At 41.2% G+C, this 25,959-nt stretch overlaps 1 protein-coding gene across 1 annotated transcript in view; it reads right to left on the bottom strand.

Moving 5' to 3' along the window:
* The window catches only part of LOC308119149 (E3 ubiquitin-protein ligase SH3RF3-like), an 89,414-nt gene continuing 63,455 nt past the window's right edge, over nucleotides 1-25,959 (bottom strand). Inside the window, exons 4-10 of the mRNA XM_080478994.1 lie at nucleotides 23,946-24,254; nucleotides 22,626-22,741; nucleotides 19,909-20,079; nucleotides 15,795-16,075; nucleotides 10,198-10,523; nucleotides 2,754-3,127; nucleotides 1-317 (exon numbers count right to left, since the gene is read on the bottom strand). Coding sequence (XP_080335120.1) covers nucleotides 149-317; nucleotides 2,754-3,127; nucleotides 10,198-10,523; nucleotides 15,795-16,075; nucleotides 19,909-20,079; nucleotides 22,626-22,741; nucleotides 23,946-24,254 — 1,746 coding nt within the window. The 3' untranslated portion in view covers nucleotides 1-148. The remainder of the gene's footprint in view (nucleotides 318-2,753; nucleotides 3,128-10,197; nucleotides 10,524-15,794; nucleotides 16,076-19,908; nucleotides 20,080-22,625; nucleotides 22,742-23,945; nucleotides 24,255-25,959) is intronic.

The following is a 25,959-nucleotide window of genomic DNA, read 5'->3' as shown; positions in this document are numbered from 1 at the left end:
AATGAGGTATAGGAAAAATGCAAATCTGAAAAATCATGAACAGCTCCTTTTGTTTTTGTATTCATGTGTTTGTGCAGCTTGTTTTCTTGTTGTTGTTTTTTTGACTCAGAAACAGGAAATTCCTTTGTCCACTTTTTTTCGTTGCCTTTCAGAAGATTTCCACAAAGCTGCCGGGAAACAGGCCGGTTTGTCCCGTCCTCTGCAGAGTGCCTTTGTACCACCCGTCATCCCGCTTCTTATGAACGAACACCACGTCTCCTTCCCGCAGCTCGATCTCCGCCTCGCTCTGAGGAGGGTAGGGCACCACCACGCGATACCTGCCGCACAGACACAGTCAGCAGCATGAGAGGCGTTGAGACACTGAAACATCCCACACACAGGAAATCAAGCAGCGGAGGCTATTTTCCTGCAATGCTGAGTTCACGAAAAGTCTGGCGTCTGCAAAGCTTTCATCCTGGTAAAAGACAGTTTTTCCCTTTCACCTGTCACCTATGTTAGCTCAAGTGGAATTGTTGGGGTTTTCTCTGTCAACCTGCCTTGAGAGGACTGTGTTGTTATTTGCACCAGGAAAATAAAACTGAATTGAGCAGCAATGACGCTCCTGGTTGGAGTGTCTGGTACTGTAGTTTCCTTGTACAGTCAAAAAACATCATTTTCGTGATAAATGGAGTCTCTAAATTAATTGGACACGCATGTGTGTTTGTCAGTCTGTTTCCCCTATGGACTGGTGACCAGTAGAATGTGTAACCTGGTTTTCACTCTAAGATAAAAGGCAAATGCCTTTTTTTTTTTTTAAATGAGGCTGGAGTCAGAGAATATTTCTAATAATATTAATAATAAAAGTGATATGTTTATTGTTCCTTTCGTATCTCATGCTTTAGTTCGGTCTTCAGCCGTGCAATGTTAGAAAACATCTCACGTCATCTGTGTGTTTGAAGCATCGAATCCAACTCTTGGCGGTCAAAAAAACTCTACTAAGTGTTGTTGATTTCACAGATGGAATCACAGGAGAAGGGTGCTGAGATCTTGTGAGCTAGAAATGGATCTAGGTTCTTTCTATGTCCATCTATCTCCTCCGTCGCTTCGTCCCAATCAGAGTCACAGGCGGCTGGAGCTGAGCTCGCTGATTAAGGATGCTTCGCCATCAAAACACACAGACACACACTCTAATTCGTACTTACTGGAAATTTGCCTGGAGAAAATCCAGACAGGGAGAACGTGCATTTTCCATGCATGATTGGTGGTGTCTCACGTTTGTCTCTGAGGTTTGGCCTCTCAGGTTTAGCCATGTGGGAATATTTCAATCATTCCCGCCCCACATTTCTGAGTGAAATAGTGTGTAACTGTTTCCTCTTGGCTTTGATAAACTTTCACAGTAAAAACAGCAGCACAGTAAAACATGGCCTGCTCTAGCAGGAATCCTCCAAGAGCCAGTAAACACATCATGAGGTGGTATGACAACCACGATGTCTTTGGTTTGTTGTCCCGCTGCCATCGAATGTGTGCAATAAGAAGTAAGGATTGCCGCGCTGCCTTGCTGCTGTCTCTGACACGCAGCCGAGGGAGGAGTGTGCATTGTTTGCTGAGATAACCAGCGCTCCCACTGGAGCAGCGTCTTGCTGACAGTGATCATACATGCTTCATACCTCCTCCAGGTCCTGTGACACAGTCGGAGTGAGGATGAGTGTGGTCCTGTTTTTTTTTTTTTTAGAGGTTTTCTCTGAGGGGGGAACTAAAATGTCTGTGAGAGCAGAGCTGAGCTCTGGCAGCATGCTGGTTTCAGTGAGCCGCCTCTCTCCAGGATAAAAAAGATGATGTGCAATGTTTCACAGAAGGTTTAAGTGCCGCTCTGGGTGGTGAGATCACATATTGCACCGTCCCACACAAAGCATCAACAGCCGACTTGGTTTGTAGCTCTCACCTCGATTAAACACTGGTCCTACTTTCCCTCTTAGCTGGAGCACGGTGGTAACGACATACTGATGCTGAAGGCGCCTCAGGGTGGCGCTGACTCTTTTCAATCTCTATTCTGCTCAAGGTTTTATTGTCAATGACTCTCTCAAGATTGCTTTAACCCCTTTGGTTCTAGACTGACTGGATGTATGGTTATGTGGCTGTAGAATTCAAATATTTCCAATGACTATATCAACATCCTGCAGTTATTCCATTTTGCTGTGTGTTTATTACGGTACTGAGGAACTCACGTTACAAATGTGTGGCAGGCTGGTGAATCTGGTCTGTGATTGGATGACCGTACTGAGGGAGTCCTGTGAGCTACTGTAATGACAGGTATACACAAACTCTGTTCCTCTGCTTTTTGATAGCATTTCATCATAAATAGACTAATAGTTATGGTGATGAGAAGTAGGCGTGCTAAGTTCTGTTGGTGGTGAAAGGATAGCAGTGAAAACCTAAAAAAAAACTATTTTACCTTCCTTTTATTTTCAAACATGACCTCATACACCCTCACTCTGAACAAGCATCTGCTTTACAAGCAGTTTTTCTTGTTAAATCATCAATATTTCATAACAAAATATGCTTGAATACACAGATTGATTTGTTGAAGAGTATGTAATAACCCCTGTGACCCTGCACAGGCTCAAGCGCTATAAAAGATGGATATTGAATAATATCTGTTCCACGGAGAAATGCACTTTTGTTTGAGTATGACTTATACAAGTACAGATTTCAACCGACAAGCATGTGTAATTATGAGTCAGTGTGTTTTTCTGGGTGCATGTGTGAGTGTCCACCTTTCTCTGGACAGGGGTTTGGGTTCAGGCCGGAGGACCATCAGAGCGTTGCCGGCGCGCGTTGCCGGGGGCGACATGGGGAAGTTGGTATCCAGAGATCCAGACTTCCTGTGCAGCGGCTCCAGGCCAATCGCTCCCGCCATCTCACTCTCTATCGGACAGGAGCCGGCTCGTCCGTGCGACGCCAGTGGACAGGAACCTGAGCGGCCGTGGTGGTGGTGGTGGTGGTGGTGGTGAGGATGGTGGGTGAGGTCGGTGCCTTGGCCGGCCAGCGACGGGTCGTGGGTGGGTGGGGACGATGGGGGGGAGCGAGGCTTCTTCTTGGCAGCTGCGCCCGAGAGGAGTTTTAATAAACCCCCGGCTTTCCTCTCCTTCTGAGAATGGAGGAATCAGGAAGGGAAGAGAAGAGAGGGAGGAACACAACAACATATATAGTAAAATAAACTGAGAGCACTGAAAGAGATGTCTTGGTAAATAACGCTGCTTAAATTGTATTGTTTTTTCTTGCTACATTAACATACAACATAACATAAATACACGAGTGACATTTAAATATCCTCCTCCCCATTAAAACTCAGTGTGAATAAAGACTTTCTCCTCATGGGAATGTTTTGGCCTGAAAAAAGTGAAAGAAAGATCAAAAACTTAATTATAATGAGCCTTAGAGATACTGCTGGAAAAGTGTTTGAAATCTTGACAAATTCAGATTTTCCATTTTCCCCAGCCAGTACTACACTCTGATAAGCACGAGATCGCAATCATCTCAACTCATATAGTCTGTGGCAAATTGTAAGTATTTCTCTGAATAGTACACTTTAAACTAGTGTTCTCTGACACTAATTTACACCACTGAATATTTTCTGGTCCTGCTCAGACTAGCAGGGCCGTTTCTTGGTCTATTAGGGACATAAACAAAAAAACAAAACAACATAATATTGATAAACCTGTTATGTCTAATTAATGTAAGGACAGGTAGACCTCGTCATCTTAGGAGAAAATCTGTCACATGCAACCCGGTATTAACAATCACAGTAACACACAAAGCATCTTCTATGACTACGTCTCAAAGTTCTGAGACCAATATAAATTGACAGACAACAACAGCTTGAGCCTCATGTCCTTCACTCGTGCCTCAGAAAAGAAGCACATAATAGTGATCTGAGGATCATTACAAGTCTGAGTTCACGGTATAATTGAGACGCAGCCATCCACAGTGGCCAGCGTTTGGTTCTTCAAGATGATTACACCGGTAACTGAGTAGGCTGATGATATATTATTATGATTGATCTAAACCAAAGTGTTTCTCAATGGCACCAATAGAGGCACATTTATGCTTTTCCATTCAAACTTCATCACAGATTGATTACATAGGAGCTGGACAATACTGTCTACTCAGTCAAACTCGTGCAGCGTAGCAGCATAACACTCTATCATCACAACATGGATCAATACTGAGCTTACCTGAGCATGATTACAACTGTTTTGTTGAGATACTAAAACTTCGTATGAGCTCTGTCTCTGCTCTCTTTCTCTTCAATGCACTGGATGCTGCCTCAAACAGCAGATCTTTCTGCACAGTGAAAGCTGTGATACGTAAGTGAAATATACATTCAATTAAAAAAATTAAGATAAATACAGACCATAAACATTACCATTGTTTTTGATGCTTTAGTGAAAACAAACTCTTGTGCTATTAGTGACAAGTCCGACTCCACCGGCTAAGAAATACATGTGTATATATATATATATATATGGAGGGTGGGGACTGCTTAAATTGTACATATAAAAAGAAAACACTGTGGCAGAGGATTCCAGATAATGTTTTTTCTTTCTCCCATAAAGAAATTCCAGGATGTTTATAAATAGAGTCCATGAAAACGTTACGATATTTTGCTCATCTATATTAGATATTTCAAATAGAGAAACGTTCAGTGTTGTATTTCATTATTGGTTTGGCCCAATTGTGACCTGTATGTGACCCTGCACTAAGATAAGATCACCTCTGGTTTACTAGACAGTACCAGGTGGTACATCACTTTCTATAGGTGGTTTGAATCACTGTTGATCAGTGACTTTTTTTAACTTCTTTTCTCAGTTCCGATGCGATGCGATTCTGTCTTAGTGTGAATCTTATAGACTCAGGTTGTAGTAGGAAAAACACCGAAGCGAAGAATAACGTTAAGTAATTCCTTTATTTTCCCTGAGAATGCTTAAAACCATTTGTTTTCATGAATTTTATTCCAGTGTAACAATATTTATCTGTATGTTGTTCATCAAATAAACTACAATTTGCATTCAAAGTAAAAGCTCTCAACATATCATGTTGCTATATTACAGAGAATGTTTTGTAATGTTATTGAAGGACCTTTTTATTTGAGATTCAGTGTCTGCGCTCAAACACAAGGCGACTTGTGCTCTGCATGAGGTTTTTCTAAATACTCTGACTTATTTCCTAAAGTCCACAGAATTGGCTGTATGGGTTCATGGGAGGTCGCTCGCATTTTTGTAGTGACTCCACAATGAACTGAAGACCTGTTTATCCACTCACAAATGGAATAAATCATACGTCGCAGCCTGTGAGCCACAACTAAAATCTTTGTTTTCACAGGCGAGATTATAGTTATCGTAGGCACATTCAAACCTGGTGAATCAGTTGAAGTGACGTTAAAAACTGCATTCCCATAAGTCCTTGTTATAGATGCATTCAGCCTTCGAGCAGTGAGGATAAAGTTTTTGTGGCCCGAAGGATGATCACAGTTCGGCATCCCTGCACTAAAGGATGAACGACTTATGTTTCTGTGGAGGGATGTTTAGGTGTCTCTCCCTCCCTCCAGTTATTTTTCCGTTTCCAGTCGGCCTTGCTCACCGGCCCCTGTGGCAGTGTTTGCCTCGGCTGTCACACCAAATTTACAAGGCTTTGCCGACACCTCTGTAATAGCGTGGAGGACCAAACCACGCTTTGAGCAAAGCCTCTCTGTGCAGCAGGAGGCTGTGAGAAGTGGCCAATAGATGTGGAAAATGATCAAAGAAGTGATTTGTCTCAGAGAAAACACAGAACCAAATACTGCAGAAACCTTTTGTCTTCTTCTCACTGATGCCAATAAACTATACAGACGATGAATCAGGGACAGTATTGAGATGTGCCCCGTCTCAAAGACGACCTGGAAGAAACGCCATGCTTGTTCATTTCATTGACGACACATTGTTTTGACAAAAATAAACCCCTTTCATTCATTTCATTTATAGTGCTCTCTGTACTGCCACCATGACCCCATATGGACGAAGTGGAAAAGAAAATGGATGGTTATAATTGACAAATTCTGTTTTTAAGGAGCATATGAAATGTAAGTCGTTTACATGTATATTGTAAAAATTCCACTGTAACACAAGCAAGTTGCTCTTTTACCAAAAAGCAACGGTGCAGATATTTAAATGATCTGACAATCGACTTCAATATCCTCTGATTATATTCAATGAGAAAATACTGCTCACTAAGCATGGTCACAATAAATCCCAATGAAAACAACAAAAAAAAGCTGGCTGATTAAAAATTCAGTCCTAATGATCAAGCTTAGCAAAGAGGCGGGAAGGTGCAGAAAAAAGTGCTTAGCGAAGCACTTCAAAGGCTGAATAAACATTTTGAGTCAGCAGAGTCACACAAGAAAAAAGAAGTGTTCCTGTTTCTATACTTCCAGAAGTGCAGCCTTAAAGCAGAGCTTCTCAAGCTTTTATCACTAAGATTGTCTCCAAGAAAAAGCTGTGAATCTCCTCTGCAATCTGTCAAAAACTTCCAGTGAAACCAAACACTGGCTGACGCACAAAAGCATCTTTGACATGTGCAAATCAAATCAATATTTTTTAACCGCTTGATCTAATTTAGGGTTGTTGGGCACAGTAGCCTTTCTCAGCACACCCTGTACAGGTCAGAAGTCCATCACAACGCAAATACAGACAATCACACCTGAAGGAAGGTTTAAAGACACCGATTAATCTCAAGTTCCTGTTGTTGGACTGTGGGAGGAAAGTAGAGGACCTGAAAACCCATGTATGCACACGGTGAACAAACAATACTGCAAACAGAAAGGCTCCAATTCTGGCTCAAACTGGTGATATTGCCACTGTTAAACAAGTTAACCACTTCAACACAGTCCCTGAAATATAAATTTGGTAGTCTTTTACTTTGGTAAGTAAAAGGTGGAGAAGTAAAAGAAATGTGGATAAGGAGGGATAAGGAAAAGCAAAAAGGAAGCAAGAGAATAGTTCATGAGAGGGTGGCAATGCAAAAAAAAAAATGTTGACTCAAACGGAGAGGAGGAAAATAGAGCGATCACCCCCTCTCTTCTTTCATCTGCTGGCTTAAATGCTTAATCTACCTCCTGCAAGTGTGCGCGCTTCAGTCTGCCAGTCTGTTTACACACTGCTCCAGGATAAAGATGTAATGCCATAACAAACCACAAGAGGCCAGCAGACACCCACCTTTCATGTGATACTGGATTCCACAAGGAAATATTTACAAATTTAGTGAATAATGGAGAAAATAGCTATTTTTTTCATGAAAATAAATTAAGGCACCATCCAGAAGAGAATCAGTGTTTGTTTTTTTTGGCTCTTTGAATAGATTATGCTTTAAAATTCACAGCAACATGTAAAAGATTTCAGGGGCTTGATAATAGTGTAATACACTGAATACTATTTTCTGACCACCCACACTACACTAATTACAATGCTGCTTCACTCACCCACACTCAACCCATGTGCAAAGAAAAACAAGTGAGGTCCACAAAGCTGAAAGTTGAGGTATTTTCCAGACTGGCCGCAGGTACTCAGTCGTACTGAGTGTGTTGAGTTCGACAAACACGTCCTGAGTGATTGAGGCCGGCTGTGCTCCAGACACTGTGACAGTGTGTCTAACAGAGATTAGCCTAAACTGTGTCTGCCAGACAGTTATCAATGCTTTTTCATCAGTTCCCTTTTTTTTTTTTTTTTTTTTTTTTTGAACAAGGTATGACTCTGTGTGGCCTCGCTGCCACTTCAACTCCAGACCTGATATTTCTGCTTTGCAGACATCAAAGCAGAAGAGAAGGCACAGCCAAGGACAAACTGAACAAAATATGAACACACGGGACACCTGAAGACAACACCGGCGAGGTATCACATCACCGGATGTGATGCGTCTTTACAAATACTATGTTGAGGGGGTATTTAGAGAAGAATTGCAGCTAGTTTATAGTTTATTACACGGATAAGGTGAGAAAAATGTGGGGGAGAGTTTCATGGGGCAAAAAAAAGCACAAAAATATCTGGGGGTCAGGGGGAAACATTTTCCCAGCATACTTTTATCTCCGTTTCTCCATTTGTGTGAATTAAAAAGAAATATTTGATAGTTAAAATAATTAATTACCCTAGCAGAAGACACTGTTAAAACTAATTGAGTCTAAGTGTAATATAGAGAAATAAAAATCACAGTACAAGTTTTAGTGCAAAAACCATCAGTGTAATAGTTACAATATAATAATAAATAATGAGATGAGATCTTTCGAATTAAATCATCTAACATGTATGGGAGGAGTTATGTTTTGTTGCTTATTGAACCCAAAAGCAATAATCAATGATATCTTGTGAATATCTATGTGTAAAATGGCTGGAAGTTTGGCATTCAACCAAAAATTCTGAGTCTGTGCTTGTGCTCTTTGTAATCAAGGCTAATACAAGTACCCCAATTCAAAATAGAGAAGTGTCTTGATAATATTCTACTACATATACTTGTTTATGGTAATCCATTTCAGTGTGTGAAACACAATCCTGAGTCCAACCTCCAAACCATAAGAGTCCAAGCCATCTACTAGCCTGACGATGTAAACAATGCTCCTGCCTGCTGTTCCATAGTCAATGAGGTGTTTGTCAGCGAGCCATGTAGTTAGATTAGCTGTCCCAGACAGTGGAGCCAACAGTGAAACAAATGGAGCTGAGACAGATGCAAGCTTTTGCCACCATCCTTCACTGTCGATGCGCCTCGATTTAACACCCACAGCTTTAACGCAGCAGTTCTCCAAACATATAGCATCGCATTCAACATTTGTGCCAGCCGCCTGCAAGAATGACACTTACTGAGGTGGAGGAGGACGACCGTACACACCCATACATACAAGCGTGCCACAGATTTCACGAGCAACAAACTGTGAAAGGTGGGAGACCAGGAATGGTGTTAAAAGTTAATTAAACTCCATAAGATTTATATGACACCAAGTGCTCTCATTCTCTAGCAGTTATTATCTGCCTACCGTAGAATAGCTGGAAAGTCAGAAAAGATGGATCATGTGCTAGCACAAGTTTTAAAATAACTTTGTATTCTTACTTTGAACAAAAATAAAGAGTCATTTTCAACAAGAACACCAACCGTAACCTAATTATTGAACAAACATAATTTGCATATGTAATTTTTCTTTTGTATTGCTAATTTAGGTGAAAACAACAGTTGATGTTTGGCCAGTTGCTGGATTGAGGAGAGTTCATATAGTTTTGTCTCTTCTATGGTCAAGTGTCTTCGAGCGGAAATGAGAAACAATTGGCAGTGAACACTCCCAGCCTTGCTTTCAAATGTCCAAAAAAAGCACTTTCACTACTTTGTGTTGAGTCAAAAATAGAGCATGCATGTTCTACCACTGAGTTTTCTCACTGACCTCGAGTTTCCTTCCTCAGTCCTGAAACATGTTTTTGAGGTGACATGGTGACTTGCCTTTCTGTGTGTTTGCCCTGTGATGAACTGGTGACCTGTACATTATGTACCCTGCCTTCACCCACAGTTGCTTGTTATATGCTGTTATCTGCTCCAGCACATGTGAACTTTATGTTGAATGAATCAGTATAGAAGATGGATGGTGAAAAATCCCAGGAACGGTGAATATTTTGTAAGGTGAAGGAGATTATAGATGAGTTGAAGCTGGTTGTCTTCTAATCCTGAGGTTTGGTCATTCATCTTATTGTATCCACACGTAAAAGTGTCCTTGAGCAAGACACTGAACCACGAGTTTCTACTCAGGGCTACTACTACAATTGATGTCAATATTACAATTTATGTGAAGTGTGTTGAGACTGCTGAAGCAGTGAAAATGTACCATATGAGAAATTTAAACAGGCCACTTTGGGAGCCCGATCGACCGCCGATGAATTTTACAGTCAGCTCGTACTGGTTCTAATATCTAAGGAATCTGATTCTCCACAATCTCTTTAGACCTTTCATGTGTGAAAAATAAAAGTAGTCACATTGTAATGGTGAGAAAGCCAGAGCTTCAATTGGACAAAAACAGCTATTCAAACCCGTTTTTCAACACAATAACTCAGTTTCAGTGCCTCTTCTGAACGTTAGTACGAACTGTGACTATTCAGAAATGTTCATCCTGCCTTTCTGCTGAACAACGTGACTGAAGATATAAAGGAGCCTCACCTTCTCTGCTTTGGGTGCGATGGCTCCCTGGGTGGGAGCGTGTGAGGGGCCCGGCGATGGCGGCAGCAGAGGGCCGCCCGGGTCGCCGTTGAGGAGCACTGCTGACACGTTAGGAGGCGTGAGACAGGACACGGGGGAGGAGAGGGAGAGGATGGGGCGGGAAGCTGGAGAAGACAACGGCGAAGGCCCTAAGCTGGGTCCCGGAGACACCATGGAGAGAGGACGACCCGACTGGCCGGGGCAGCGTGAGGGGGAGGAGCTCTGAGGACGCAGGGGGGAGAGAGCCACTGTGGGACGCTCTGGACTTCCAGCAGGGGGACTGTGAACTGAAACATACACAAATACACATGTGGGTTATTATCACTACAAGGGAGTTAACTGGGACTGCTATCATTCAGAAAAAGGCCCAAGAGGAAGAAGTCAATATTTTAATGAGCTTCTGCCTCCATTTCTGAGGAGAGAGTTGGTTAAATGTCACCAGGATTCTTCAATAATGATAAACATTCACAATCATTCCAAAAAAAAAAAAGCACAATATAATTTTCCCCTCAGTACGAATACAAAATATTGAACTGGTGTCAATTTGGATCTTCAGACAACACTGGGTGATACCCGATGCAATTACTCGCCACACTGTGGTGATTCAGTGTTATTATGAAGCGTGCAGGTCCCTCCTGCACAGGGCAGAACGAAAGAAGAACATCATCAGCGATAAAGGCGGGTAGTAACTTTCAGCTTACTCTTGTATAACTGTCTAAACACAGGGGAACTCATTTCACACCGGCTTGATTTTTTTTTTTTCTGTTACAAGGACACTAACAATGATGGGAAGCCAGTGATCTGGATGGCCAGAAAGTTAAGACCCTTTACCAGAAAATAAATCAGTCTAATAGACTGACAACTTCACAGACTGCAGCCAATCCACAGGCAACAATCAACTCATCAAACATGTACTGGGATTGTGGGAAGAGGCTATAGTATCCAGGGAAAACCCACTGAGGCTCATGAAGAACATGTAAACTCCAGATCCAAAAGCCTTTCATGGTGAGGCGAGAACTTTAACCACCACATGGTCGTACTGCCACTATTAAGATTTTGACTTACACATGATCAATAAGTAAATAATTCGAATAATGTTACTGACGTTTAAGTTTCAGCTAAACTTTGCACAAGTAAAACAATGTGTTTGGTAAATTCTTCCTTCTTTATTTGTTGTAGAAAACCTGTTTCCTTTCTAAAACATTTGTTCCTCCTTTGTAAGTAACATGCATTTGTGGCATGAGCTGCAGAGCAGAGTATGTGGATTGTGTCCGGGAAAGATCTGCCAATGCCAAACAGCTTTTCTTTGCTGTTGACTTTCGCCTGCTAGTTGTTGTTTGGTGGGATAAATAATTGAAGGCTTGAGAAACAAATGAAATTAACGGTTTAACATTTTATCTATTTACTTTTATGTGCATAGCTTGAATTTTTGGATAATTATCAAGCACAAACAGTTAACAATTAACTACACACCTGCATAACCCCACACTGTCTGACAGTCACTGAGTTTGGGGCACTTTGCCATGCCTCTGGTATTTATAAGGACATTTGGTACTCAAGAGATTAAAACTGCACAGGAATGCATGTGCATGCACACAGTGACAAAAAAAAAGAAAAAAAAGCACGTGCACACGCACGAAAGCACACATCCACACATGCACACACGCACACACCACCTGCTCTTCCACACTGCAGCACTCAGGCAGAAATCCACAGAGAGGTGTGCTGGTCATGTGATAAAACCACTAAATGCCAGAACTAAGCACATACTTTATTTTGTAATTGAGACCAGATGTGTGCGTGTGTGCGTTTGTACACGCGTGTGTTTGTGTTCCTGTGAGTGAGAGAGAAAGAGACTGGGAGAAAAACAGAGACAAAATGGGGAAAGAAGTGGAGAGAAAAAGGAGAAGCTCTGTCATTACGCCTCCATAAAACGAAAAGCACAGTGATGTCATTCAGCTGTGTTTTTCGAGCGTGCGTGTGTGTGTGTGTGTGTGTATTTGTATGTGGGATGCCTGTATGTGTGTTATTCTTGGCAGTCTCCTCTCAGTGTGTACTGTTCAGCCTCCCAAATGAAACCTTCGCCATTATTTTCCCAAAGGGAGAGAAAAACGATACAAAGGAACAGGGAGAAAGGGGAGGTGGCGAGCTGAATAGACTGTGGAAGAAGGCTGATATAATCTAGACCTTGTACAGATACAGGTGTGCATGTTGCTGGGGACTGCGCGTGAGGGCACTTGTGGTTAAAAACAGTAACCCTGCATGAGCCGAGTACTTTACCACGTATTTCTACTGCACGTGTCTGTGCACTTCTCACAATGCACCACCTAATTGTGTGGTATGAAAGGACTGTTACAGTATGTTCTCGTCAAATTCTGACTCAAAACTCTGTTTCTTGGAGAGTTACAGTGAAGTGGACGTACTGGACTAAGAGTGTCCTTTTGAACATTTTTCACATTATAAAATATTCTTAACATCTGCTGTAATCGATAGAAAATGAAAAAGCATAGGACTTTGTGTCTTATGGGTTTTTTTTTTTGGGGGGGGGGGGGGGGGGGGGTTGGTAAAGTGTTTCATTTAAACTTGTTTTATAACTTCAATTCATCTCCATTCCACTTCCAAAAAAAAAAAAAATTTAAAAACACGTGTTTTAGTAAATTCATTATCAGATTTACACCTATTTCTGTAGCTGTGTCCACTTTCTTGTCCCTGAAGGACGACCCATGCCACACTTTCAAACCACCTCTATAGAAGTTCACGTTGAAAGATTATTACTTTAACCCTAGTCTTCTAAAATGTTACCAAGAGTGCTCATATCTTGTAACACTCTTGAAAGAACCACAGGGAGTGAACATTTCAGAAATACAGATAATCCAAGCCTTAAGATACATTATGCACTAAAAAAATTGGCGTGGAAAGTTGCTTTAACCCCGGGGCAGGGGTTTTAGTTCAACAATGCAAAAAGGAGAGAACATCCACGTGCAGGCTGGACTCCCTCTGCATGGGGTCCCGCTATTACTGAATGTTGGCACCATCTGTAAAAGCATGTCAAGTAAAAATATAAAGTTTTGCATATTCAGTACCAACAAACAACATCCAACAGCCTTGAGTTAAGTCTCATCCACATCAGGGATAACCGTGAGTCAAAACAAATCACAATGGTTTGCACAGTTTGAGGAAGATAATCCATCAACATTAGACTTTACACTATCAAGTGTGAGCAAACTCTTGTCCTGGGTGTATAAGTACTCAATGGTAGGTTAACTTACTTCATATTGGTGTTTACCAACCTTTTTTCTTATATATACAGTGGCTTGCAAAAGTATTCATACCCCTTGAACTTTTCCACATTTTGTCACATTACACGCCACAAACATAAATATATTTTATTGGAATTTTATGTGAAAGACCAACACAAAGTGTCACACAATTGTGAAGTACAAAGCAAATTATACATGACTTAAAATTTTTTTCACAAATAAAAAACTGAAAAGTGCAGAGTGCAAAAGTATTCAGCCCCCCTGAGTCAATACTTTGTGGAACCGCCTTTTGCTGCAATTACAGCTGGACGTCTTTTGGGGTATGTCTCTACCAGCTTTGCTCATCTAGAGACTCAGATTTTTGCCCATTCTTCTTTGCAAAACAGCTCAAGCTCAGTCACATTAGATGGAGAGCGTTTGTGAACGGCAGTTATCAGATCTTGCCACAGATTCTGGATGGGATTTAGGTCTGGACTTTGACTGGGCCATTCTAACACATGAATATGTTTTGTTTTAAACCATTCCATTGTAGCCCTGGCTTTATGTTTAGGATCGCTGTCCTGCTGGAAGGTGAACCTCCGCCCCAGTCTCAAGTCTTTTGCAGACTCCAACAGGTTGTCTTCCAAGATTGCCCTGTATTTGGCTCTATCCATCTTCCCATCAACTCTGACCAACGTCCCTGTCCCTTCTGAAGAGGAGCACCCCCAGAGCATGATGCTACCACCACCATGTTTGACAGTGGGGATGGTGTGTTCAGGGTGATGTGCAGTGTTAGGTTTCCGCCACACATAACGTTTTGCATTTAGGCCAAAAAGTTCAATTTTGGTCTCATCTGACCAGAGCACCTTCTTCCACATGTTTGCTGTGTCCCCCACATGGTTTCTGGCAAACTGCAAACCGGACTTCTTATGGTTTTCCTTTAACAATGGCTTTCTTCTTGCCACTCTTCCATAAAGGTCAGATTTGTGGAGTGCACGCCCAATTGTTGTCCTGTGGACAGATTCCCCCCCCTGAGCTGTGGATCTCTGCAGTTCGTCCAGAGTCACCATGGGCCTCTTGTCAGTGCTCTCCTTGTTCGGCCTGTAAGTTTAGGTGGACGGCCGTGTCTGGTAGGTTTGCAGTTGTGCCATACTCGTTCCTTTTCCTGACAATGGATTGAACAGTGCTCAGTGAGATGTTCAAAGCTTGGGAAATCTTTTTATAGCCTAACCCTGCTTTAAACTTCTCCACAACTTTCTCTCTGACGTGTCTGGTGTGTTCCTTGGACTTCATGGTCCTGTTTGCTCCCCAATATTCTCTTAACAAACCCCTGAGGCCGTCACAGAACAGCTGTATTTGTACTGAGATTAGATTACACACAGGTGGACTCTATTTAGTCATTAGGTCAACATTCAATCATTCAGCAGTCATCAGGCAACTTCTGAAGGCAATTGGTTGCACTCAGAGAAAGGGGGTCTGAATACTTTTGCACGCTGCACTTTTCAGTTTTTTATTTGGGAAAAATCTTTTAACTCATATATAATTTTCTTTGTACTTCACAATAGTGTGACACTTTGTGTTGGTCTTTCACATAAAATTCCAATAAAATATATTTATGTTTGTGGCGTGTAATGTGACAAAATGTGGAAAAGTTCAAGGGGTATGAATACTTTTGCAAGCCACTGTATATATTACATACATATATATTTTTTATTCTGATATGTTTAATCAAGAATGCATTTATACACTAAAAGCAGTAACAAGACTGCAAACTAAAGAAACTTTCCTTTCTGCAAAAATAAAACTACATGGTGTCGCAGCCTCTCGAATTAATGGCTGTTCAATATTCCATTACTCTGCAATCAGAGACGAAAGGGCTAAAATGCGGCAAGCTCCCAAATGATTTGGGCTGTGTTCTTTTAAGCCATTCGGGTGTAGAGTAATACTGGAATAATACCAAGAAACAGACTCTTCTTTATGTCATATATTTGCTCAACTTGCCTTTGGGGGGATGATTCACCTGCTCTTTGATGCGGCATCATTTTAAAAGTTCAAATATTTTTTTTTACACACACATGCAGTTCAGATTATGAAACTTTTGTTGTTTTTTTTTCAATCAGTTTTTCTGGTACATTAACAACATCTTGGGCCATGTCCCCCAAAATGTTTTCTGCTGCGACCACCCCCCCAAACAGCCCTGACCCAACATGAGACCGTTTTTCTCCACTTTGCCAGGATCAATCTCAGTGATCAGATGAAGGTTATTAAACCTTTTTTTGTAAAGTGTCTGTGTACAGGTGTGCACTTGTTTCTGCTTACCCAGTTGCATTGAGGTGCGTGCCTGATTGGCGGTGTGCTGGCTGGAGCGCAGGCAGTTCTTCAGCTGAGCGGCGGCAGTTTGCGGCGAGGAAGCGGGACTGATGGCGTTAACGGAGTTGGCCGAGTTCACCAGTGGGGTGGAAGGGCGTGACGAAGAGGGTCCCGGAGACCCAGGGGACGAAGGGTCGGCGATTTTACCTGCGACCTGACTGCATCCACTCCCTCCTCCTCCAGGACTGGACAGACACGACCCGCGAGTAGCACCGACTCCAAATGGAGCCCTTCAAGGAAAAGATGGGAGAGGGAGATTGACTTTTGAATTTTCCAGATGATTTTGCATGCTTTGATGCTTTTGTTTTTTTTTGTTTTGTTTACAACTTTCTTTTTATTAAATTGTGCTTTGATGCGTTGTATGTGGAAAAAATAATAATTATTTGATAACAGGTAAAATTCAGGTGTTCATATCAAACTGAAGTAACTCTGGAACAGTTACTTTGCAGGTAAATTTAAAGCATATATATCCACGAGGAGCAGAGGATAAACTTTGAGGTGAATGGTAGCAAAGTGATTTCCCTCTGGAGCCAATATAATGATAATATTGTGTTAAATATTTTGACTGTGATAAATTGACACGTAATCATTTACCACATTAACGTAATGCTTAAAAGAAATGTTTATTTCAATAACTTTGTTTTATATACAACTGCTTGTTTAACAAGTGCTTGCATGTAAAGTTCCACAGTGGGTAACCATTGATCTCCCTACAGAATATTGCGTTTGCTCAGGTCAGGTCTATCGTGCCATGCAGCAGGATACAGCAGACAGATGGTATCAGAAGAAAAATTATCCATTGTGACAACTTGTAATGGGAAAAATCTAACAGCAGCAGGTGACAACTATTGTATGTCAACAGTCTAAACCAGGGGTGTCAAACATGCAGCCCATGGTATGACCGTGCAAAGTGTGGAAATATCACAGAAGAAATGAAGTCCCATTTGCCACTACAAGAAACTCTACATCCTAATTTCTCTCGATTGTGCCAGTGAGATCCAGAAGTGAACAGAGCAGGAGAAGTTCCCTACCTCACTCCAAGTTAGAAGTGCTTCAAATACTACATTGTGACTGGTCAAAACCATTTTTAAAAACCTCTGGTCTTGGGGAAAGCGACGGCCCTGTCTTAGTTAGAATGTATTTTTTTCTGCTCCAACATCCATAGTGAAAATACTAATAGTTTCTCATGATGTTCTGCCTGCTGACATCCCATACGAGCCCCATGTGCTGAAGCAGGAAGACATCCAGATGATGGAGCGCAGCAACTATTCAGGACGGATGGTTGAACAAAGCTGTTAAGATACAGTGACACAGAGATGCCTGCATGCTGCATTTAGTCCATTATACCTGCATGGGAACACCAAACAGAGAAATTAAACTCTGTCAAAGTGAGTGATATTAAAACTATTATGTGAGTGGCGACACGGTGTCCTGCTGTAACATATATGCTGCTGCAGGCGGCTCATGTTCCTGTCTGCAGAGTGCTGAATGGCAGAACAGTGAGCTGAACATTATTGACGCAGCGGTATTCACACTCTTATGGCTGCTCATCGACTTCCTGTCAGACATATACAGAGTTATGACTTTCTGCATGTGTGGATGGAGGGAGGGAGACCTTTTTCTTTTTTTTTTTTTGCCAGTAGATACAGATGAGTTGTTGACTGGGTGTTTGATTTGAGAGACTAGACGCTACTCCCAACTGCGTTTTCTGGGCAGCCAGTTCAGAATATAGCTTTGCGTTTCCTCAACAGTGGCGATATCAGATAAAACTAAAATCTGACACAGTCTTTAAAGAGTAATAACACGTGCATCTGACGAAGAAATTATATGTTTGAAGATAAGTGAGCTCTGAAGCAGGTTTATTGTCTGACAAATCAAAAATCATTTATATGCACCCGTGGATCAGACAGAGATTCATCCCATGAAAATAACAGCAAAGTGAATTGAAAAGAAAATGGATCAAGATTGGTGATCTTTATCACCGTTGCATTAAAATGCATGCGTTTGTATGTCCAAGTCTGTGTACATATGCATCCTTGGCAGCCTCTCATTATCATATTGAGAAATTTCTGAGCTGCACTGCAGACAAAAGAGGGAGGAGAGGTAAGGGGTTGGAGGCAGAAGAAGAGTATGCTTGCATAAAAATAACAAATTGCCTCTCATCAGATTACTTGCCCATCCTGCTTCTCTCTTTCTTTCTCTTTCTCTCTCTCTTTTCCTAAGATTGCATAAGTGCAGAATGTGAAGCAGCCGTTCATATCCACTGAAGGAGGACACCTGCTGTTTTCACAGCCGTCTCATCTCTTTGTATGGCTTTTTTCTTTATTTTTTTGCTTTCTATCCCTTCTCCTCCTTCATCGTCACTCACTTTCAAGAATTTTCAATTTAGGATTCTTTCCATAACTCTCTGCTTTCTTCACCTTTTCTTCCACCCTTAACCCTTTTTCGTCTATTGTGATTTTCCATCTTTCAGTTCTCTGTTTATCCAACATTACATGCTCACGCTGTGCATCCGCTCATCACCATTCTATCTCTCTTTCAGTTTCTGCCTTTTCTCCCATTTTTGTAATTCTGCCTTGCTTTTATTTTTTTGCCTCTCGTTTTCTGTGACTGCATCATGGAGCAGAATACAGATTAGATGAACAGCAACTGCAAATGTCTTCATGCATGCAGGAATAATGAGGGTAATTAAATTGCAGAACATTTCAGCGCACTCTTTTTGGTTTTGTTTGCATCCAACAGCGAGGCGTAAATGTGTTTCGGATGTCAAAAGTAACAGCAATGATGATAACTATTGCCGTGACAACAATGACAATGATCCATAATGAGAATGTGTTGGCGAAACATGAGAACAGGTGGAGTCTGTGTTATTGTTTACTGTATTGAAATCAAGATTTTCTACAAATTCAATCCACAGTGTAACTCGGACCCGATGCAGTGGGCTTCACACTGTTGTTTCTGCTCAACACGAAACATTTTGAACGTTTTTTTTCACACGTTCTCAGAATATGTTTATGGCACATTCGTGAGTGTGACCAAGGGATTTCAGTAGATCGTGAGGCCATAGGGTGCATTAGATGCTGAAGCTGGAAGAATATAACATGGAAAACAAAGTATCCGGTGACTGCACTCCCTCCTTCTAAAATCCCCAAAATTGCTTTCAGGGCGTTCTTGTGTGACAAGAGGCCGTATGGCCTCGCAGAACCACACATGCAATTACATGCCATAATACCTACCAAATTGCACTGTTCAGTCTGATCTGTATTCAAGTTCTGATGGAGCCAAGAAATGACCTCAGAAAAATTACAATGTAATTTACAACAACTGATTTTGTGTTAGTGCCAGGGCAGCCTTTTGTACGAGACAAAATTAGGGGCTTTAGCCTGACTACACTGCTGGATATGTATGTTCAAATCAACCAAGTGTCGAACCAAGTGAAAATCTGAACAGGATGGCAGACTTTAAGTACAGTAGGAAACTTTTATTTTTTATAGATCATTCACCATTATATGTGTGCATTGAGATTTTCCCTAAGACTTCAAAGTCAGTAGAAACATTGTTTATAGCTGCATAGCAAAAGCCCCCTTAAATATTTTGAGACATTATTGAGCACTACTGTCTGTTAATACAACACATTATATACAAAAATACTATAGTAAATCTGACTTACTGGGCCAGTAGGTGTGCAGTAGTAGCAGTAAAGTGCTCAAGTTCAAACACATCTATTCATATGTTCAATATAATCACATAAACTTGGAATAGGACATGTTCTGCAAGAGCAACAAGTTTCAACTCTATTGTGTTTATGCTATTCAAGAAACACTGCAAACACCTGCTACAAAAATAATGTTTTTCTCTCCAAATTTTTGTAATTCCTTCAATTTTAGTCAGTTGAGAAGAAAACATAAAAAAAAGCACAACTTGCAAATTTTGGCTTGTTGGCTGATATAGCGGTTAAGTCTCATTAACACTAACTGAACCACCTGTATGACTGAACCTGCTCTCTGAATCACATCCCCTCACTGCGATATTGCGAAGCACTGCCACGGCTGAGCTCACTGACCTAGACACAGGGGTGACATAGTTTCCTGGGAAGACGCCGGAGGCAGCAGTTCTGAGCGAGGTGCCTTTGAACCATCCGTCTTGACATTTCTCTGTCACCCGATACATCTCCCCTTTCCTAAGTTCCAGCTCATCAGCCTTCTGGGGCTTGTAGGCGTACAGAGCCAGGTATCTGGGGGAACAAAGGCAACACAGAAATTTAAAGTGAGTAATGCGATGGTAAAAGAAACGTTTAAGCCGGCAGAAATTATTCAGCAACTGTTCACCAAACGCTGATTATCTCCCACTGGGTGTCTTCCTTCTGGAGGCATGCATGTGGATTACCCCTAATGCACTGTGGTGTGTGTTAGCAGAGCACAAAACAAAGCTCAATGAACGACTGCAGCGAGAAATCACATGAATGTTTCCACAACACTTGGAAGAAACTTTAGTGATTGTGTTGCAAAGCAGAAGAGCATTACATGTTTTGCGGTATCAAGTAAAAGACTCCTGATATAATTTTGTCTTTTCTCGTCAAGAACAAGCTGCTATTATCCTGTTTATCTCTGAGAAGAAAATGTTGCCAGCGCGACACTAAAAGACCTTTTTCATACTTTTATTTGATGTTTTTCACTGTAATGTGGAGCAGAGGAAAGGATAGGAGCCCACATACTATTGATGCTCCACCTACTCTCTTTATTTAACCATCAGCATCTTTTACAGCAAGATCTTTGTCAGGTCAAAGACTCAGACTGAGTTGGTTGGTCCTCCCACCATATGTTTCATGTTTGTTTATGTGAGAAGAGACGGCATCACTGATACGGGCATCATTAATTGTAAAATCCTGTAAAATGTCAAACGCACAAGTATCAGTAAAAACTCCCAATCTCCCAACTCTTAAGACCTTAAAAGGATGTGGAATGTTTTAAGGGATGTTCCAGGTAACTTACAGTATCTGAGAATATATTCTTCTTTTTTTTTTATTTTTTTTTTAATCAATGCCCTAAAAGAAAACAGCAAGGTCTTTTAGGATATTAAACCAATGATTTTTGCTCTTCAAACAGGGTCATCGTGTGTTTGATAGACTGCATAACATTTATATGCTAATCCATATTAGTATTTTAACCAGATTTATGGGGTTCATTATTGAAAATTATTAAATTCAGAAAGAGTAATTCCCATCTAAAGGTATTATTGCTTTTATCATGCGGTCATCTTGAATATTCTTGTTGTTTGAAATCCCAAAAGATTATTCCGCTCATTTATCTCTGGGATAATAATTGGAGCGCTTTATGCTGAGTGATCGATTTTTCATCTTCCATGCTGTGGATTGGTGCCTGATCAATGTGTACTTGTATACCTGCTTACAGGCAGATTGTGGCCACTACGCTGTATATGGCTATATGTTGAACGTTTACATATAAATGAGTTTCTTGTCCTGTCGCAGCGAGACATTCATAGTATGACGTGTCAGGAACCGACGGAAGACGATAAGACCACAGAGTAAACAAGCCCCATATGCGCTGCCTCCCCCGTTACCATGGTAACAGATAAGGGGACTGTCTCCCTGTCTCCCCATGGCAACAGGAGTAGTCACCAGGTCAAGATGAAAACGTCCGACTTCATCAGCGGGATGAACCCACTCCGGACGTGTGTGTGTGTGTGTGTGTGTGTGTGTGTGTGTGTGTGTGTGTGTGTGTGTGTGTGTGTGTGTGTGTTTGTTTACATGCATGGACCTCTAAGGCTACTTGAAAGGTGACATTATTGATACTGACATGGCCGCTGTATTTGTCTGACATACTGTAAAATGGACATTAGTTAAACAACACACACGCACACACACACTTCTAGACTCATTAGGACTCTCATGACAAACCATGGCTTCTCATCCCTCACCTAAACCACAAATCTAATTGTAACCTTGGACGAGGCACAGTGGTCTGAACTAACTCACTTTCCCAAAATATCCTCACTCTCAAGGTCCAATGTTAGAAATTGGTCCACTCACAGAGCTACAAACACACTCACCTTGAAGATGCTGGTTCCTTCCCAGCAAATACCTTGTAGGTTAATTATGAGGTAAATTAGAGAACAGACTTGGTCAACACTGGCGTGGAATCAGCCATCTGGAGGAGACTTGGCATTTGCATTTAGACAAGAATTTCATGTGTTTTTTGTGATTGTGTGTCAGGTCATTTGATGACTCCTAATCCAGATAATGTGAACTTCGTAATGAAGTTTTACTCTTCACTATCTGCAGTGGTACTTTGTTCAATGCATGCTCATTTTCTATAACAATAACATTAGTTTCTTTTTTTTTTTTTTTGTCTGCATGCTTTCCAAAGCTCTAGATCTATTCAGGGCCTCATATGATGGATGTACAATAAAATGCATTTAATGGGCTATGGCAATGCAGTTGGAAAGCCTTGTTATGAAACACGATTGCAAGCATCACACAACTCGCTCTACGGTGTGTAACTCTATTTTTCCTTTCTGAGGGGGATTTCATCCTTGACCAGTGGAGGAGTAAATGTGCTTGCAGAGGTGGTGGAACGTGGCCAACATCTCTGGGCACAGCACAGGAAATATTTTTACTGCTGCCAGGAAGCAAGCTCGGAAATCACACTTGGATGTGATGCACATATCTGTTGTGTTGATAAACAGAAAGCGCAGGAAGGGGGGGCCTGAAAACAAAAAAGGCCGCGTGTGGGTGAGCTGACAGCACCGAGGTGTACTCACATGTTGAGTGGCAGCTGCACCTTGGCATGGGCCAGCAGCTCAGAGGTTATGGATGCCACTTTGGGGGGCACCAGCACCCCTGCCGAGGAAGGCGAGGGACCAGGTGGGGACGCATCCTGAGGAACCACAAAGAAAAACACACAGACTGAGTGAATCCAATTTTACATAAATAACTATTTATCATATGTGCCTGCAGTCTTTTTCAGCTTTTCAGTATGCGTCCTGGGTATCGTTCAGAGACAGCTAAACACACACTGAACCCAGGTATTAATGCAACCAGAAGCAATAGGTGTAAAAGCAATGTGCCTCCAGTCGACAGCTATCAAGAAGAAAGATGATTTTATTTATGTGGAAGTGGATTACTGGGGAATATGATGATGAAATCTTGTGGAAAATATTGACCGGAATGAACTCCGGCTTGAGGTGTGTGAGCTTAGCGGTTAATCACCAAAATAATGAGAGGCAATAAATTAACTTGCATTACGGAACTGTAGATGTGTTGCACCTGCATCAGCGTACTCTTCAATGTTACTACCTTTACTTAGAGATCCAACTTGTATATAAAACCAATTTTCTTATGAGCAGAAATTTAACTAGGCAAGACATAAGTGGACACATTTTTAGACTCCCAATAAAAATCTTCATATTAACCTTGAAATTTGAGAAAGCTTTTCTTTACGTGAAACAAATGAATAAATATGTCAACTCAGTAAACAGAGTGGTTAGCAATATATAATTAAACCCTTATAACCTAGAGCAGATTTGGCACTGTACTGCCTGGGGGCAACATATGGTCCTTTTGTTATTGATGAAAGATTATGAAACAGAAGAAAAGAGTGTGCATGCTTTCCTTTACTTTTGAAGGCGGCTGTCCTATTGTCATAAGGCACTGGGTATCCGAGCTCATGTTCAGCTTCACCAGTCTTCACTTTGTTTGAATCTTTCAAAATTGTATCACTTTTATCTTAAAACAACCCGTTCTTCTGAGACATAAGTTTATATCAGCAGAATTGAGTGGAATTTATTTTGTAGCGCTCCACATGTAAACTATATTTATTATATGTGTAGAAATACAAAAGGTGTGGAACTAAGTAAGATATAAATTTTAACAAACGAGCTGGAAACAGAGTTTAACTAATGTTGTTTGCAGAGATGATTGCTTTTAGAATGAGCCCTGCATACTCATAAAGACCATGCACCCCTTCTGTACCCAAGGCAGAACAAATATAAATCCTGTTTCGCACTAAATATTTACCGCTTCTCAAAGCGGGCCAAGATATGACCACCGCTACATCTTACAGCCACATCGCTGGCGTGTACCTGGATGCGTGCAGCGGCTCGGGGGTCGGAGGAGCTGATGAGGACTGGGTGGGAGATCTCCATGCTGTGCCGGTTGTTGAGCTGAGCCGCTCTCTGACTGACGGACAGCGCAGTAAACGAGTGCCGCTTCTTGGCGTTTTTCTTCCCTTCGCCTCTCCGATGGCCCGAGCCGTTTCCATTAGATGGGGAGGCGCTGGGGGATGGCCCAGGAGAGCAAGGGCCCAGCGGGGCTGGCTCGGAGCTCGGACCTGGTGCGCTAGCTGGCATAGGCTTGTCAATCTCCATCAACTGCTTTGCTGTTTCGTTTAACTGCGAGGAGAGGAGAAGAGTTAGATGTAAGTGTTAAATTTCAGCTGCGTGAGTGCATTTGTGTGGCCTTTTCCTTCTTGTTCTTGTTGGCAGCTTCTCAGAGCAGCAGCATACCAATCATCACTTTGAACAACTGGCCTGGTGGGACTCCCTGTGTGTAACACACTGAGTCTTCCTCTTTGTCCAACATAGAAAATCCACTGATAATTCAAGAAAATGAGCTGCCGCTTATTTTATCCTACTGTCTTTGACAAATTAATAACATCATAACAATTAATAACAACTCTTTCTCAATTCTTTTTTAAATAATATTGATATACAAGACTTGCCAGTGCAAATAAAAGAATAATGAAGAAAGCATTACAAATCTTGGCACCGATTGCTATAAGTGACTATATTTGCTATAATGCACAGCAGAGATCGGATCACGATCATATAACAAATATGAGTATGAAGACTAAATATATATATATATATATATATATTTATATATATAGTTTTCTTTATAAAAACAGTGGATGAACTAAAGATTTCACATTTGTTTCTTACTCTCTCTAACAAGAATTGAAACAGAAAGAAGAAAAATAAGCTTTAAGCTTTGCGGAGCTCCTCAACAACTTTAATTGCATGTCAGGACTGAATGATTGCGATCTTGTATTTACTTTTAGAGCTAGGTTAGCCAATAAGTCCCTCTATCTGAGAAACAAACATTCCTTCCGGCACAGAGCATAATTAGCTGTGTGGAGTTAATGGTCACCGCTCTAGATTTTAATATGATGGTGATGTCGTCCCCCGATATTTTTCCCTGCAGTAGAAACACTGCTGAGCGAGAAACACCTCCTTCGAGGCAACACGACTCCCAGTGTGCCTTTAAGTGTTGATGAAAAATGTGATTTAGTAAGAGTTGTTGACAACATTTTGAAGAGTTGGCAGATGAGAAAATGCAACAGTCTGCTAAAGAAAAGAAGAACGTAATTCAAAAGACAGGTAGGACACCCAATCATTTCTGTGTTTTACAGATGTTGGAAGTGATTGAAAAGACGACGTCAGTGACTTCATGAGAATCACTTACAAGGAGAATCAAGGGTCATGCAGCCAGCTCTTACCATCCGAATCATTCCGTTTCGATTTTTGACAAGTCATAGAACAAACAAAATAAGTATAAGGTAATTGTATAATGGAGAAAAATTGAAATTATAAAATAAGTGGAAATGGCTCTGACAGTTGCAGACTATATATAAGGAGTTATGCCTTTTATTGTGAAAGGATCACAAAATCCTTTAACAGCCATATACCTCCAGCTAAGTTCCCAAAAATAAAATAGAAAATAAAATTATATATATACTGTATATATATATATATATATATATATATATGGATTGTGAAGGCAAACAACATTCTTCGCGATTCTGTTAGAAATATAGTGTCCGTGTCAGTTCACAATATACAACATTTTCATGAATCCTATTAGTTTACTAAAGATGCCTATTAGCAGGGATGTTAATTTGTGGAGAGATGAGGAAAGACACTCCATGGAAATGTAATCAAGCAGCAGCAAGTTGCAATATTTAGTAAAAGCTGAAAAGGCCCACATATGAGCTAATTTGATTATGCCAATGTGTTTTCTGCACTGTGGCTGTAAGCACATCTTTGATTGTTAATGGAAGACCCATCTGTGGTTGGAGAGCTGGGTGAGTAATTTGTG

The sequence above is a fragment of the Lipophrys pholis genome (genome assembly GCF_963383615.2).
Source record: "Lipophrys pholis genome assembly, chromosome: 13".
Taxonomy (NCBI): domain Eukaryota; kingdom Metazoa; phylum Chordata; class Actinopteri; order Blenniiformes; family Blenniidae; genus Lipophrys; species Lipophrys pholis.
The sequence above is the reverse complement of the archived record's forward strand: the minus strand, read 5'-3'. Positions and strand labels throughout refer to the sequence as shown.